Source organism: Mobula hypostoma, chromosome 25 (assembly GCF_963921235.1).
Source record: "Mobula hypostoma chromosome 25, sMobHyp1.1, whole genome shotgun sequence".
NCBI lineage: Eukaryota > Metazoa > Chordata > Chondrichthyes > Myliobatiformes > Myliobatidae > Mobula > Mobula hypostoma.
Genome location: NC_086121.1, coordinates 20,431,652 through 20,446,783, shown reverse-complemented (window position 1 = coordinate 20,446,783; position 15,132 = coordinate 20,431,652). Strand labels below are relative to the sequence as shown.

The window sequence follows — 15,132 nt, the reverse complement described above, 5'->3', positions numbered from 1 at the left end:
TCGATAGAGGAAATTGAGGGGTGTAGATAAGGTAAATTCAAGCAGGCTTTTTCCACTGAGGTTGGATGGGGCTATAACTGGAGGTCATGGGTGAAAGGTGAAAAGTTTCAGGGGAACATGGGGGAAATCTTCTTCATGCAGAAGGCCGTGAGAGTGTGGAATGAGCTTGCAGTGCAAGTGGTGCATGGAAGAGAAGCTTGGATAGGAGCATGGCTGGAGGACGGTGGTCCAGGCGTAAGTCGATGGGAGTAGGCAGTTCAAATGGCTCAGCACGGACTAGATGGGCCAAAGGGCGTGTTTGTGTGCTGTACTTATCTATGACTCTATAAATAACTTGATTAGATATCCATAGGATAATAGCACAGACTAGACTAGTGCAGAGGATTTGATATTTTTGGACATTTAGAATTGCACATAAGGAGTAACGTAAGGGGCATTTGCTAGGTTGGGCATTACGAGCTGGGTAGCAGAACGTTGTGAGGGATGGCTCCCCTACAGTAAACACAGGTTAGGTAGGAAACTTCTCAGATTTGCACTGAGTCAGAAGTAGTGCCACTTTCTGTCTGTCTAGACAACACTGATACACCATAGATGATTTAGATGAGGATTGAGGATATGGGGTCAAGGTTTTCAGATAATAAATGAGGATTAAAATATAATTAGTAATTAGAAAGAGCCATGAAAAGCAGGAGGATGCAGACAGTATTGTTAAATAGGTGAATCAATGCTAAGTGTAGCTCTTTTATAGTGGTTCATTTTAGTAGGAGAGCTTTGGACAAAAGAGAAATGGGACAGATGTTTCAAAGAACAAGTACAGGTCTGAATTGGTGAATGAGCTCTCTCCTTGTTGCCAGCTCTGAGTAATTCTATAAATGATACCAGTAATTTCCCTATCTCTCAATTTTCTGTCATATATCTTTGTAGTGTTTCTTCACTTTGTTCAAGTTTGAGTTTATTGTCGTTCAACCATATACACATATACTGTTAAGTGAAACAGCGCTGCTCCGGACCAAGGTGCCCAACACAGGACATATAACGCACACACTATACGTAATATTAACACAAATAAATTAACAAATAATAAAGAAAATATATTCCAGAAGATGGACATTTAGACGAGATTGACATTGATGTGATTAACTAATGATATCTGTTTCTTCCTCCTTGCCCTACTGTTTATTTTTTCTGTCATTTTCTCTGGCAGTCATTCACTCTCTATCATTCCTTATCTGCTCCCTTACCCTGATGCTCTCACTTTGTGTCTTTTGCTTTCATTCTGTTTCTTTTCCTTTCATTCTGTGTCTTTTCCTTTCATTCTGTGTCTTTTCCTTTCATTCTGTTTCTTTTCCTTTCATTCTGTTTCTTTTCCTTTCACTCTGTGTCTTTCCCTTTCTCTTTGTTGCCAGTTCACTGGGATGTCACTTTCTGTGCCACTGTCAGTACTGTTTCTGCCCGTCGTTCAGGCACTCTCACCACACCCCTCACTTGCTCATTTCCTCTGTCCTTCTCAGACTATTTTAATTGTTTGATTTTTTTTTTACATTTAAGATGCAGCTGAACTATTTGGGGAACTACATTCCGAAGGTTTGGACCTTTGAAACTGGCTGCACAGAATGTGATAAAGACACCATAAGTTTGCCGGAAAAGGTGAGGTTTTTGGAGGGCTGGTGTACGAGGTAAGGGGCATTATGTAATGTGCTGTTCTTCTACTGGTAATGTGGAATATCGCTTATTCACACAATTTTTAATGCATTTTGGCTGTCAATCCCTTATTGGCCTGGAGGAGGTGCTGCTGAGCTATATTCTTGAATTGCTGCTGTCTTGGTGAAGGGAGTTCCTGAGTTTAGGCCCAGTGATAAAGAAGGCCAACAATTTATTCCCACACTAAAATGGTGTGCAACTTAGTCGAGAGCCTACAAGGGGTGGTGTTCTCAGGCACCTGTCACCCTTGTTCTTCTTGCTGGTAGAGGTTGTCGGTCTGAATGTGCCAACAGAGTAACTGGACCAAGTATTTGAAATGGCTCAAATGGTTCCTCTTATTATCAGAGAGTGTCTACAATACACAGCCTGAAATACTTGTCTTTGATAAACAGAAGACCCCAAAAGAATGACCGACGGAAAAGCATTAGAACCTCAAAGCCCTCTCCCTCCACTCCCCCCCCCGTGCGAGCTGCAGCAAGCATCAATGTCTCCTCCCTCCCCGCACGTTTCACCAAAACGTGTCAGTGCAAAGCACCCAAAGACCAGACCGTGATCTGCAGTCAAGAGAAACTGTTGCTTACCTGGTAGTTTGACCTGCTCTCCCCCTCTTCCCCCCCACTCTCCTCCCCCCTCCCCGGGTGAGGGAGGGAACTATTAGAGTAAATAAGCTCCTGTTGCAAAAGGCCAGCTGGGACAAAGAATCTTTTCCCCCTCTTCATTGTGACTCCAGCCACCACGCTTGGTCCAGGGTCTAAATGGATCATGTAAAATCCATTTAGTAGTCTGACCTTGCACAGTACCCTGGTGTTCTGACACTCAAGGCTGATTTATACTTGTGCGTCAAATCGACATCATAGGTACGGCGTAGCCGCAGAGCCAACACGGATCCCTATGCCATAGCCTGACGCGCACCTCTGCCAAAATGTAACTACGCATCGCGGCAACGCATACCACAGCAACTGTGATTGGTTCGCTTGGTAGCATCGCCTTTCCTCCTACGCTGCAATAGCTTTCCATTGGGCAACTGAAGGGCAGGGAAGGAACTCTGGCTGCAATGCTTTCCATAAAGCTTTACAGACCTCCGAAATTAAGGAGGACACATTTCGCTTTTACGAAAAAAGACGCTCCCTTTAAACTTGTTTACCCCGAGGAAGACTACCATGACCATGAAGACTTGCACGGGCTGGTGTGTGCGCATGCACGACGTGCACGAATTGCAGAGTGACGCAGACACACCAATGCACAAGTATAAATGCTCACAACGGCGTAGCCCACTTGCGTAGGCTATGGCGTAAGCTGTTACGCACAAGTATAAATCAGCCTTCACTTGGGACCAGCAGGCCAGTTTGTCAACTATTTTGATATTTCATGAGCAATTCTGTGACTTTTCTCATGTTTTTAATTCAGGATAACAAATTTCCCACTGTCCTCATTGGGATCTTCATCGAGCAGCCTACTCCCTTTGTAGAGGATTTCTTTGAACGTTTAGTGAATTTGAATTTCCCGAAGGAGCACCTTCAAATCTTCATCCACAACACAGTGAGTGTGGGTGGGGCAGGGATAAAGGGAGGCTGGAAGGAGGGGATGAGGGCTGTGGGTGGTCTGGACGGGTGGTGGTACTGACTGACCTTTCAGATAGTTACTCTACTGCCGGTGCCTATGAACTGCTAGAGCAAGATTAGTTCCAGAACACTTTCAAATAGAGGCCAGTGGAGGCGATTGATATCCTAATGAGTTCCAAGTTTGACTTTTAGGAGAAGTATCGGTAACTAGAGTAGGGCTGTCTGATTCTGATTTATTCTGAGACATTCTTTCCTTGTTAATAGCAAGCTGAGTATGAGAGGTATGTGTGGCAGTTCGTACAGGAATATGGGATCAAGTATCGGAATGTGAAAGTGATTGGCCCAGAGGAGGAGATTAACAACGCAGATGCTCGCAACATGGGACTGTGAGTAAGAAACAGTGTGGGGAGTAAACCAGAGTATTGTGTTCTTTCGGATTTGAAGGCTGTCTGCTCAAGCCTGGCTCCAGAAGCTGAAACCCACATCTGGACTAACATGCACGCTGCCATACACATCATCCATTCTGAGGGAGTGAGGCACTCAAAGAGGTGCTGACTTTTGTAAGTGATGTCTAGCTGAAGTTCTGCCTGTCTTCTCAAGCAGTTGCGATTAATTTTATAGGGCTGTTTGGAAACAGTAGGGATTTTCCTCACTGTCCTGGGATGTGCTCATCCAACATATTTTCTGATTATTTGTGGCTTGTCATTTCTGAGAACATGCCGTGAGCCAATTTGCTGCTATGCTTCCCGTACGACAGCAATGCTATGCATCCTGATGTAAGCCAGTAGTTCAAAGATTACTTGGGATGTCTCTGAATCATTTTAGGGGCTATGGAAGTGTGAATTTTTTTTTGTGGCAAGTTTTACCTTAACTGTGCACTTATTTCCTTGGGGCATGAATTTTTTTTTCACATCTGTGTGACTTGTTGGTTTACTTGCACATACGTGTGTGTATTTGTATGATATTACTGGATGGATGTCTTCATTTGTGTCCTTTTGTACATATGTCAAGTGGAAGATGTTTTAATTCAGCTGAAAGGCAACAAGCTGCAGAAGTCAGAAATCTGAGATGCAACAGGTGTTATGTACCCCGTAACTGGGTTGCCAAACCAGCAGAAATGGATCACTCAGTTGGAGTCTGGAGTACTAGAACAAAGAAAGTTTTATCAAAGAAACAAGCAACACCGTAATCGAAAGGATAATAAATGCAACAGTTCAGCGATGATAAACACACATGTGCACAGAATTAAGATAACAGCATCAATCAAGCTCTATCGTTGTCTAGGGGTAAATGACCAAATTTCAAAGTGACTCAAAGTTCAGTCCAGTTTAGTAGTTCAGTTCGCAGTAATCGTTGCCATGGCGATGGACAACGGGGGGGAGAGAGAGAGAGAACAGGAACAACTGATCATTCAGACATGGCTTCACTCACAGACCGGCGATATGGCTCACAAGCAACTTTTTGGGCGGGTCCTTGGTGATGTCACCTGAGGTCACCGACTGTGACCCCTCCTCCAGATGCGGTCGATCCTCTGCAGTGAACCCGGCACCCAGGCAAGGGCGGACACACACCGGGTTCCTGCTGATTGTACCTTTCCACCCTGGCCGTTGTCTGGTACTTCCCACCGACTCGTGAGAAGCGTACCGCTTCCAGGGTCTCGTTACCTCGGGTGGCGTGTGTGTCCGCCTTAGCAAACCGGTCCCTTTTTATCCCCCTGCTGGGGTATCGCCTGTCCATCACTTCAAACAGTTCAGGGTTCAAAGGGGGAGCCGCTCCAGACAGCTCTCTCTCCCGTCCCTTCATTACACATCTCCAGACGCTGCTCCATTGTTCCTTATCTCTCCTTCCCCTGAGGGCAGGTGGCAGACCACTTGCTGATGTCACTGATGCTAACCCAGGCCAGCAAACATCTTAATTTTATGTGTATTCTCATCACACAGGAAAGTGCTGGAAGAACTTAAAGGTTCAAAAAGGTTCAAAGTATGTACGCAGTACACAACTCTGAGATTCTTCTTCTCCAGATAGCCATGAAACAGAAAAAACATGGAAGCTAGTTCAGCGAGAAACGGCAAACTCAGCCCCCCACACGAAATGCAACAAGAACATTGGCCCCCAAATCCCCCTCTCCCCATGTTATAAACAAACAAAACTGGAACAGGAATATTGACCCCCCCCATCCTGTCCCCCCCCGCACAAAATGCAACAAGAACATCAACCCCCAATTCCACCCCCACACACACACACACACACACACACCCACACACACACACACACACACACACACACACACACACACACACCCCACACACACACACACACACACACACACACACACACACACACACACACACACACACACACACACACACACACACACACACACACACACACACACACACACACACACACACACACACACACACACACACACACACACACACACACACACACACACACACACACACACACACACACACACACACACACACACCCCCCACACACACACACACACCCCCACACACACACACACACACACACACACACACACACACACACACACACACACACACACACACACACACACACACACACACACACCCACACACACACACACACACACACACACACACACACACACACACACACACCCCCCACACACACACACACACACACCACACACACACACACACACACACACACACACACACACCCCCACACACACACACACACACACACACACACCCCACACACACACACACACACACACACACACACACACACACACACACACACACACACACACACACACACCCCACACACACACACACACACACACACACACACCCCACACACACACACACACACAAAAGAAAATGAGAAAGAATGGGCGCAAACACAGAATATAAAAACTGTAAGACTGAAAAAAAATACAAGTCTATACTTAGCAGGTCAAGCAACCTTTGTGAAGAGGCAAAAAAACAATGGAGGAAATTTTGGAGGTTCACAACTTTTTATGAGAACAAATCCAATTCTCTAAATTGGAAAGAAGTCATGAGCAAATTGCTGTTTCACCTAAAGGTACGTGGGGATCCCTGGATGGTAGGAAGTGAAGAAGTTAAGGACACGTGTGGCTTCTCGTGTAGTTGCAAGGGAAGTGACCGTGAGGAAGGATAAGGGTGTTACCAGGTCATCATTGGAGGGAATGGTTGCTCTGGCACTAAAGTGGGAGGGGTAGGGCAAGGGAGGATGTGTCTGGTAGTGGCATTTTGTTAAGAGAGGTGGATATAATTGAGGAATTTCTGTTGAACATGGAGGCTGTTAGGATAAATGGTGTGGACCAGGGAAGGAGGCGAGAGGAGAGGGGGGCATGAATAGATGGGCTTGAAAAGTGTGACAACTATGGCAGAGATAAAGTTGCAGTTAAGGAATAAAAGAAAGCGTCACAAAAGCAATGGATGCTGTAACACAGAAAATGGCGTGGAATTCTTAAAGGAATCAGGGTGGGGAGCAGTGTGATCGAGGTAGCTGTGGGTTTGCAGTGAATATTGGACACTAACTGACCTCCTGAGATAGATAAGTCGAGAAAGGGAAGAGTGAAAGTAAGGGAAGGATGTAATCTGGCGAGCTGATGAAGCAACCAAGCCCTGTACAAAAGTGAGGACCAACACTAACAATCACTCGTGCACCAGGAAAAGAGGCAAGGGAGGGCCGTCATTGGCCTGAAGTAAGGACTATTCCACTTCTTTTCCAAAAAGGGAGACACAAGAACATCTTTGATTTGGATAATGCGATTGGAGTTCAACGAGAAGCTTTTCGATGTGAGAATGAGTTCAGCCCAGTGCAGGGGGCTGGTGGCGGTATGATCTGGTTGAGAGAAGAAACAAAGGGACCCCAGGCCATTCTGATTTGGGCCGGAGGCGTGATGGGGTTAAATGTTCACGGTGAAACTGTTAAGGCTGTGAGCAGGAACTAGGAAATGTCAAAGTGGCGTGGAGTGTCAGAGCTAATCACAGTTATAAATGGGAAGAAACTGGACAGGGGAAGAAAGAATAGAAGTTTTTAAAAGTTGCAACACCTGCTGATTATTTCAGAATCAAATTTAATATCACCGGCATATGTTGTGAAACTTGTTAACTTAGCGGCAGCTGTACAATGCAATACTTGATAAATATAGCAAACAGTAAATGAATTACAGTAAATATATACAGTATGTATATTTAATAGTTAAATTAAAGATAGTAGTGCAAAAACAGAAATAATTAAAAGAAGTAGGTGAGGTGGTGTTCATGGGTTCAATGTCCATTTCAGAATGGGAAGAAGCTGTTCCTGAATCGCTGAGCGTGTGCCTTTGGGTTCCTGATGGTAACAATGAGAAGAGACCGTGCCTTGGGGGGGGGTGAGGGTCCTTGATAATGGATGCCGCCTTTCTGAGGCACCGCTCCTTGAAGATGATTTCACGTTTTCTGCTTTTCTTGTTATCAATGTCGTGTTTGAACATGCTGTTGCAACTGTGTAAAGTGGAATTGCAATTTGCCCAGTAGATATTATAAATACATAACTGTGATTACCTCCCTGTCTCCCTCAGTGATATGTGCCGTCAAGATGTGACCTGTGATTATTACTTCAGTGTTGACATGGAAGTTGTGCTTCAGAACCGTGACATCCTGAAGCTTCTTGTTCAACAGAACAGGTCAGGTCAAACTCTTCGTAATCTTCATCTGTTCCAGGAAGGCTCCAAATTAAAGATGTTATCCTTCAGGTTGAAGTACAAACTGATTTTATTGCTTAACTAGTCTACCAAACCATATTTTAAATAATTTTGAGAGTCAATAAAACTGTTTTGTATAAAGGCCAATTTCAAATTTCTGAAAGTGAAGCTTTAGATACAACTTTATAGTCCTCAAAATTCTGTTGCAGCAAAGTATGTAGAAATATTAACAGAGAATACTAAAGAAAAAAAAAAGTTTAAAAGGTGTCAGTAAATTCAGAATATTTAATTTTCCTAATTAGAAGACTGGAATACAGAGGCAGAGGATACAATGCCAGGGATCCTACCTTAGAAATTACAGCAACACACACAAAGTGCTGGTGGAACACAGCAGGCCAGACAGCATCTATAGGAAGAAGCATAGTTGACGTTTCAGGCCGAGACCCTTCGTCAGGACTAACTGAAAGAAGAGATAGTAAGAGATTTGAAAGTGGGAGGGGGAGGGGGAGATCCGAAGTGATAGGAGAAGACAGGAGGGGGAGGGATAGAGCCAAGAGCTGGACAGGTGATTGTCAAAAGGGATACAAGGCTGGAGAAGGGAGAGGATCATGGGACGGGAGGCCTAGGGAGAAAGAAAGGGGAAGGGGAGCACCAGAGGAAGATGGAGAGCAGGCAAGGAGTTATTGTGAGAGGGACAGAGAGAGAATGAATAAATAAATAAATAAATAAATAAGAGATGGGGTAAGAACAGGAGGAGGGGCATTGACGGAAGTTAGAGCAGTCAATGTTCATGCCATCAGGTTGGAGGCTACCCAGACGGAATACAAGGTGTTGTTCCTCCAACCTGAGTGTGGCTTCATCTCAACAGTAGAGGAGGCCGTGGATAGACATATCAGAATGGGAATGGGACGTGGAATTAAAATGTGTGTCCACTGGGAGATCCTGCTTTCCCTGGCGGACAGAGCGTAGTTGTTCAGCGAAATGGTCTCCCAGTCTGCATTGGGTCTCACTAATTATAGAAGGCCGCACCGGGAGCACCGGATGCAGTATATCACCCCAGCTGACTCACAGGTGAAGTGTAGCCTCACCTGGAAGGACTGTCTGGGGCCCTGAATGGTGGTGAGGGAGGTAGTGTAAGGGCATGTGTAGCACTTGTTCCGCTTACACGGATAAGTGCCAGGAGGGAGATCAGTGGGGAGGGATGGGGGGGACGAATGGACAAGGGAGTCGTGTAGGGAGCGATCCCTGTGGAAGGCAGAAAGGCGGTGGGGGGAGGGAAAGATGTGCTTAGTGGTGGGATCCTGTTGGAACTCGCAGAAGTTACGGAGGATTATATGTTGGACCCGGAGGCTGGTGGGGTGGTAGGTGAGGACCAGGGGAACCCTATTCCTAGTGGGGTGGCGGGAAGATGGAGTGAGAGCAGATGTGCGTGAAATGGGAGAGATGCGTTTGAGAGCAGAGTTGATGGTGGAGGAAGGGAAGCCCCTTTCTTTAAAAAAGGAAGCCACCTCCCTCGTCCTGGAATGAAAAGCCTCATCCTGAGAGCAGATGCGGCGGAGACGGAGGAATTGTGAGAAGGGGATGGCATTTTTGCAAGAGACAGGGTGGGAAGAGGAATAGTCCAGGCAGCTGTGAGAGTCTGTAGGTTTATAGTAGACATCAGTAGATAAGCTGTCTCCAGAGATAGAGACAGGAAAATCAAGAAAGGGGAGGGAGGTGTTGGAAATGGACCAGGTAAATTTGAGGGCAGGGTGAAAGTTGGAGGCAAAGTTAATGAAGTCAACGAGCTCAGCATGCGTGCAGGAAGCAGCGCCAATGCAATCATAGATGTTGTGAAGGAAAAGTGGGGGACGGATACCAGTATAGGCTTGGAATATGGATTGTTCCATACAGGTATGGAACATCACATGTGATAAATTACATACAGGTTATGCAAAGAGCATAACCTAAATATAACAGAATGATACCAGGGCTCCGAGGGTTAAAATTCTCTGTCTGGAAGCTAGAGGGTCAAAGAGGTTTTGGGAATTAATTGGTGAGAAAGAAAGAGTTGAACTTATATTGGTGGGGAATCTAGAAAATGAGACATTACCAAGCCAGAAGACAAGGTAAGAAGCCATCCTTCAAACAAAAGACAGTAGGAGTGTGGAGGTCTCATTAAAAACACTGATGCTGATTAAAAATCTGAAATAAGTAGAATTTTATCAGATTGTCATAATAAGGAACATATCCAAGTCGTACTAAGGTCAGGACCTGCCATGACCATATTGATTTGTGCAGGAAGCTTTTACAGAGCCAGCCCCGGGCTGTAGCACACTTCTCAGAATTAATTGGAATTCTAATTATTTTGTTACCTGTCTTCTCGATGTGAGATAATGATAAGGAGGCTTATATTTCATGGAATAGTGGTGAATTGATAAGTCCCTGTAAACTTGAACCTTAACCAGCTGAAGCAGATTAATAATAAGAATTGATTTAAAAACATTGAACATTCAGATTAAATTAGTAAAGAATAACGAGCCATATTCCCTTAGGTGCAGGAATTTATTTAAACCAAAAACTGAGGAGTTCTAAACCTGTTCTGGTGCAGAAGTGGTCGTCCTCATTATAATTGTGGCTGACAATTTTGGTCTTTGCAGATCGATACTGGCTCCACTGGTCAGCCGTCGCAAGAAGCTGTGGTCTAACTTCTGGGGGGCAATGAGCGTTGACGGATATTACGCTCGGTCGGAAGATTATGTGGATATTGTTGATCGACGGAGAATGTGAGCCTCATCATTCCAACTTGTATTCAGGTTCTGCGCGCTCTCGTACATCTTGCCTTTTGTTAATTAACTTGTGAATGTTCCAGAGTGACTCCTCTCCACATATGTCTCTTTGCTGACAACATCTGCTTCACACAGTTGTAAATTGGGTAATATTTTGTTCCCATGGAATGAATTTAATTATGAATCCATAAGACATAGGGACAGAATTAGACTATTCAGCTCTTCAAGCTTGCTTCGCCATTCAATAATGGCTTATTCATTTTTCCTCTCAACTTCACTCTCCTGCCTTTTCCCACTCTTACTAATGAAGAACCTATCAACATCTGCTTTAAATATACCCAAAAGACTTGGCCTCCACAAATGTCTGTGGCAATGAGTTACAGATTACCACCCTCTGGCTAACTAAATTCCGCCTCATCTCTGTTCTAAAGGGACAAATTTGTATTCTGAGCCCCAAGGTCCTAGACTCCCCCACGATAGGAAACATCCTCTCCACGTCCACTCTATCTAGGCCCTTCAATATTTGGTAGGTTTAAATGAGATCATTCTTCTAAACTCCAGGGAACACGGGCCCAAAGCCCTCAACCAATTTTCATCCGATAACCCTTTCGTTCTCAAGATCATTCTTCTAAATGTCCACCGGACCCTCTCTAATGCTAGCACATCCTTTCTTAGATATGGGGTCCAAAACGGCACACAATACTCCAAATGCAGTCTGACCAATACCTTATAAAGTCTCAGCATTATGTGCTTGCTTTTTAAACTCTAGTTCACTGAATATGAATGTTAACATTGCTTTTGCTTTCCTTGCTATCAGCTCAACCTGCAAGTTAACCTTTAAGGAATCTTGCACCCCCCAAGTTCCTCTGCAGATCCAATTTCTGAATTCACTCCTCATTTATAAAGTAGACTATGCTTTTATTCCCTCTGCCAAAGTGCATGACTGTGCATTTCATCACACTGTATTCTACCTGTCAGTTCTTTGCCCGTTCCCTTAATCTGTCCAAGTCCTTTTGCAGACTCCCTGCTTTTTCAACACTACCTGCCCCTCCACCTATCTTTGTATCATCTACAAATTGGCCACAAACCTGTCAATTCCATCATCCATATTAATAACATACTGTGCCTTGTAAAAGGCATTCAGCCCCCAAAGCTTTGGTCACAGAAATGAGTATTACAACTAGGCATTTTGATTGACTTAACTGATCATTTTTATTCGTGAATCACATGCTCCTTTTTTCACAGTGGAGCCCAAAAAACAGAAAATTGTAAAGCAAGAAAAACTAAAAATTCAAAAACTGAAATTTCAGCAGTTCAAAAGTATTTATCCCCCTTTACCCAGTACTTAGTTGAACACCTCTCGCAGCTATTACAGCCAGTGGTCTTTTTGGATAAGTCTCTATTAGCTTTGCACAATGTGATGGAGCAAGATTTGCCCGTTCCTCCTCCTCGCAAAGTTGCTCAAGCCGAGCCAGTTTAGTTGGGGAGCGGTGGTGCACAACAATCTTGAGGTCTTGCCAGAGAAGTTTGATCGAGTTAAAATCAGGACTCTGACTGGGACACTCAATGACATCAGTCTTCTTCATTTGAAGCCACTCCATGATTGCTCTGGCAGTGTGCTTTGGGTTGTTGTCCTACTGAAAGATGAACTTCCTCCCCTGTTTGAGTTTTCTGGCAGAGGCTGGAAGGTTTTTCTCCAGGATCTCTCTGGATTTAGCAGCATTCATCTTCCCATCAATCCTGACCAGATTTCCAGTCCACGCATCTCCATAGCACGATGCTACCTCCACCATTCTTTACAGTAGGAATGATGTTACCTGGCTGGTGCACAGTATTAGATTTACGTCACATGTACTGCTTAGTGTTGAGGCCAAAAATTTCCACTTTAGTCTCATCCTTTAGTCACAAGACCTTTTTCCACATCTTTACGGTATCTTCTAAGTGATGCTTTTTTTTTTAGCCAGAGCTTCTTCCTTGCCAGTCTTCCATAATTACCCTTTTTTTGTGCAAGGCCTTAGAGATTGTGGAGCCGTGAAGTTCATCTCCAGTTGTAGCTACTGACTTCTGCAGCTCACTCAGAGTGACTGTTGGTGTCACAGTAGCCTCTCTTACAATTGCCATTCTTCTCCAGCGATTAAGTTTACAGGGATGGCCTGACCCAGGCAGTTTGGTTACGGTTTCCTATTTTTCCCACTTTTTCCACAATGGACTGTACTGAGCTCTGAGGTATGTTTAGTACCTTTAAGATGGTCTTGTACCCTTCCCGAGATTTGTGTTTCTCTATTATCATTTCCCTGACTTGCCTTGAATGCTCTTTTGTCTTCATTTTGGTTTGGTTTGTTGAAAATCTACCATACTGTTGGACCTTCCAGAGAGAGGGGTATTTATTCAGGTGATCCTCCAATTTTCTACATCAACAAATTGGGTGAGTTAGTAAGGTAATATACAGTATTGCACCTGAAGAAAGTTAGCACAGTAATGCAAATGGTATGAATCCTTTGTCAGCCTCACAATTCTGATTTTTAATTCTTAGTAAGTTGTTGACAGGTTTTGCAATTTTTGTTTTGATTTGACATGATGCACAATGTTTTGTAGATTCGCTCAAAAAAATCCTACTTCAAAATATTTTAAATTTAGAAAATGAGATAGTAAAATGTGAAAATAGTTGTAGGGGCTGAATACTTCTTCAATGCACTGTACAATCTGAAAGGTAATGAAGTCAACACTGACCCCTGTGGAACACCGCTAGTCACCAGGCGCCAACTAGAAAATGCTCCATTTATTCCCACTCTTTGCCTTCTGCCAGCCATCTTTCCATGCTAGTATCTTTACATGTTCTCTTGTTTAGCAGCCTCATGTGTGGTACCTTGTCAAAAGCCTACTTAATCCAAGTTAATAACATCCACTAACACTGTCTATTCTGCCTGTTATTTCCTCAAAGAATTCCAACAGATTTGTCAGACATGATTTCCCCTTAAGGAAACCATGCTGACTTGGGCCTATTATGTAATGTGCTTCTAAGTGCTTTTCTAGTTATATTGGTCTAGTGAGGAGGGGATTTGGAGGGAATTGACCCCACTGTAATTTGATCTACAAAAAAGTTACCATGAGATTGTGAACAAGGTATTTGTCCACGAAAAGTCCCAAATTGGGTCATGCTAATAACATTCTACTCTCGTCCTTAGTTTGGTAAAAACACCCACCTTGTCCTGCGACTGGCTCTGTGTGAGGTGATAACGCTTGATGTGCAGAGGTTTCTAGTTTTCTGCAGTCTGAATGCAAGAAAGTAGATTTAGGATTCACATCAGCCATGAATTCAAGATTTAGTAGATACAAGGGGCTCCCTGTTTCCATGTTCCTTTATTTAACTTGTCCAAGAAGGTTTGCATAATAACTGAAATGAATCCAATCTGAGTGTTCCTCTTTGAAAAAGCACCTAGTGCTTTCCTGACGTATATGACACACAAGCCTGTTCTCAGGCTGCCAGCCGGGTACAGGTGATGATTTTAACCAATGTTTCTTTGACAAATTCCATCATCTTCATCAAGGGGGATGCCTGGGCACCTCTAGTTCGGTGATATATATACGCAACTCCTGTCATCCGTCACTCCTGATTGGTTACTCCTCAACCAGTCAGGTTTCTGCTGTCCCACCTTGTTTAAGATTGTATTCCAGTTCTTATTTAGAGCGAGACATTCGTCTTTGTTAAAATTCTTATTCTCTGGTCTTATTTCAATGGTTTCCTTTACCAGGCAGTTCCAAAAGCCATTGGCATGGCGCAGTAGTTTTGGTGCCATTGAAGTCAATCCTGTATCGTTGCATATGCAATGTTCTGCTACCGCCCATTTCTTCAGGTAATCCAAGCGGATACACTGCCAATACTCCTTGTTTCCATGGTGCTCCCCGTCTGCCCTCTTTGAGTCTGGCAGAAGAACGTTCTCATCTCAGGATTCTGGGCTAGATTTTAACCCAGGTTCCAGTGAAGAACAGAGGTGTTAGGACACGCCCCACATGGCAATATTGCTACCGAGGAATGGAACAGTTTCCCTGCGGGGCAACAGTGAACCTCTCTGAAGCATTGTTGCTGATCGCCGAGGCTCTGGGCATGCACGGTGCCAAACTGGAACTGATGTAGGATTTAATGCTTGTGCACTTCTCTGTGTGGGCTGGGAGCTGCAAATATGTAGAGTTTAAATTGCTTCCTTCTGGTGTTTTCTATGCAGAGGTGTGTGGAATGTCCCTTATATCTCCAGTGCGTACCTGATTCGAGGCACCTTGCTGCGGTCAGACTTGACTGACAAAGATCTTTATCACAGCAACAAGCTGGACACAGACATGGCTTTCTGTCACAACATCAGAGAGCAGGTGAGAGTCTCAGCTTACCACAGCAATG

General features: G+C 44.3%; 1 protein-coding gene across 3 annotated transcripts in view; it reads left to right on the top strand.

The window, feature by feature from the left end:
* The window catches only part of plod1a (procollagen-lysine, 2-oxoglutarate 5-dioxygenase 1a), a 47,156-nt gene that overhangs the window by 20,690 nt on the left and 11,334 nt on the right, over window positions 1-15,132 (top strand). For all 3 annotated transcript variants that reach the window (XM_063033529.1, XM_063033528.1, XM_063033527.1), the window contains exons 8-13: window positions 1,549-1,647; window positions 3,109-3,240; window positions 3,528-3,649; window positions 7,849-7,953; window positions 10,611-10,736; window positions 14,963-15,104. In XM_063033529.1, the coding sequence (XP_062889599.1) occupies window positions 1,549-1,647; window positions 3,109-3,240; window positions 3,528-3,649; window positions 7,849-7,953; window positions 10,611-10,736; window positions 14,963-15,104 (726 nt within the window). The remainder of the gene's footprint in view (window positions 1-1,548; window positions 1,648-3,108; window positions 3,241-3,527; window positions 3,650-7,848; window positions 7,954-10,610; window positions 10,737-14,962; window positions 15,105-15,132) is intronic.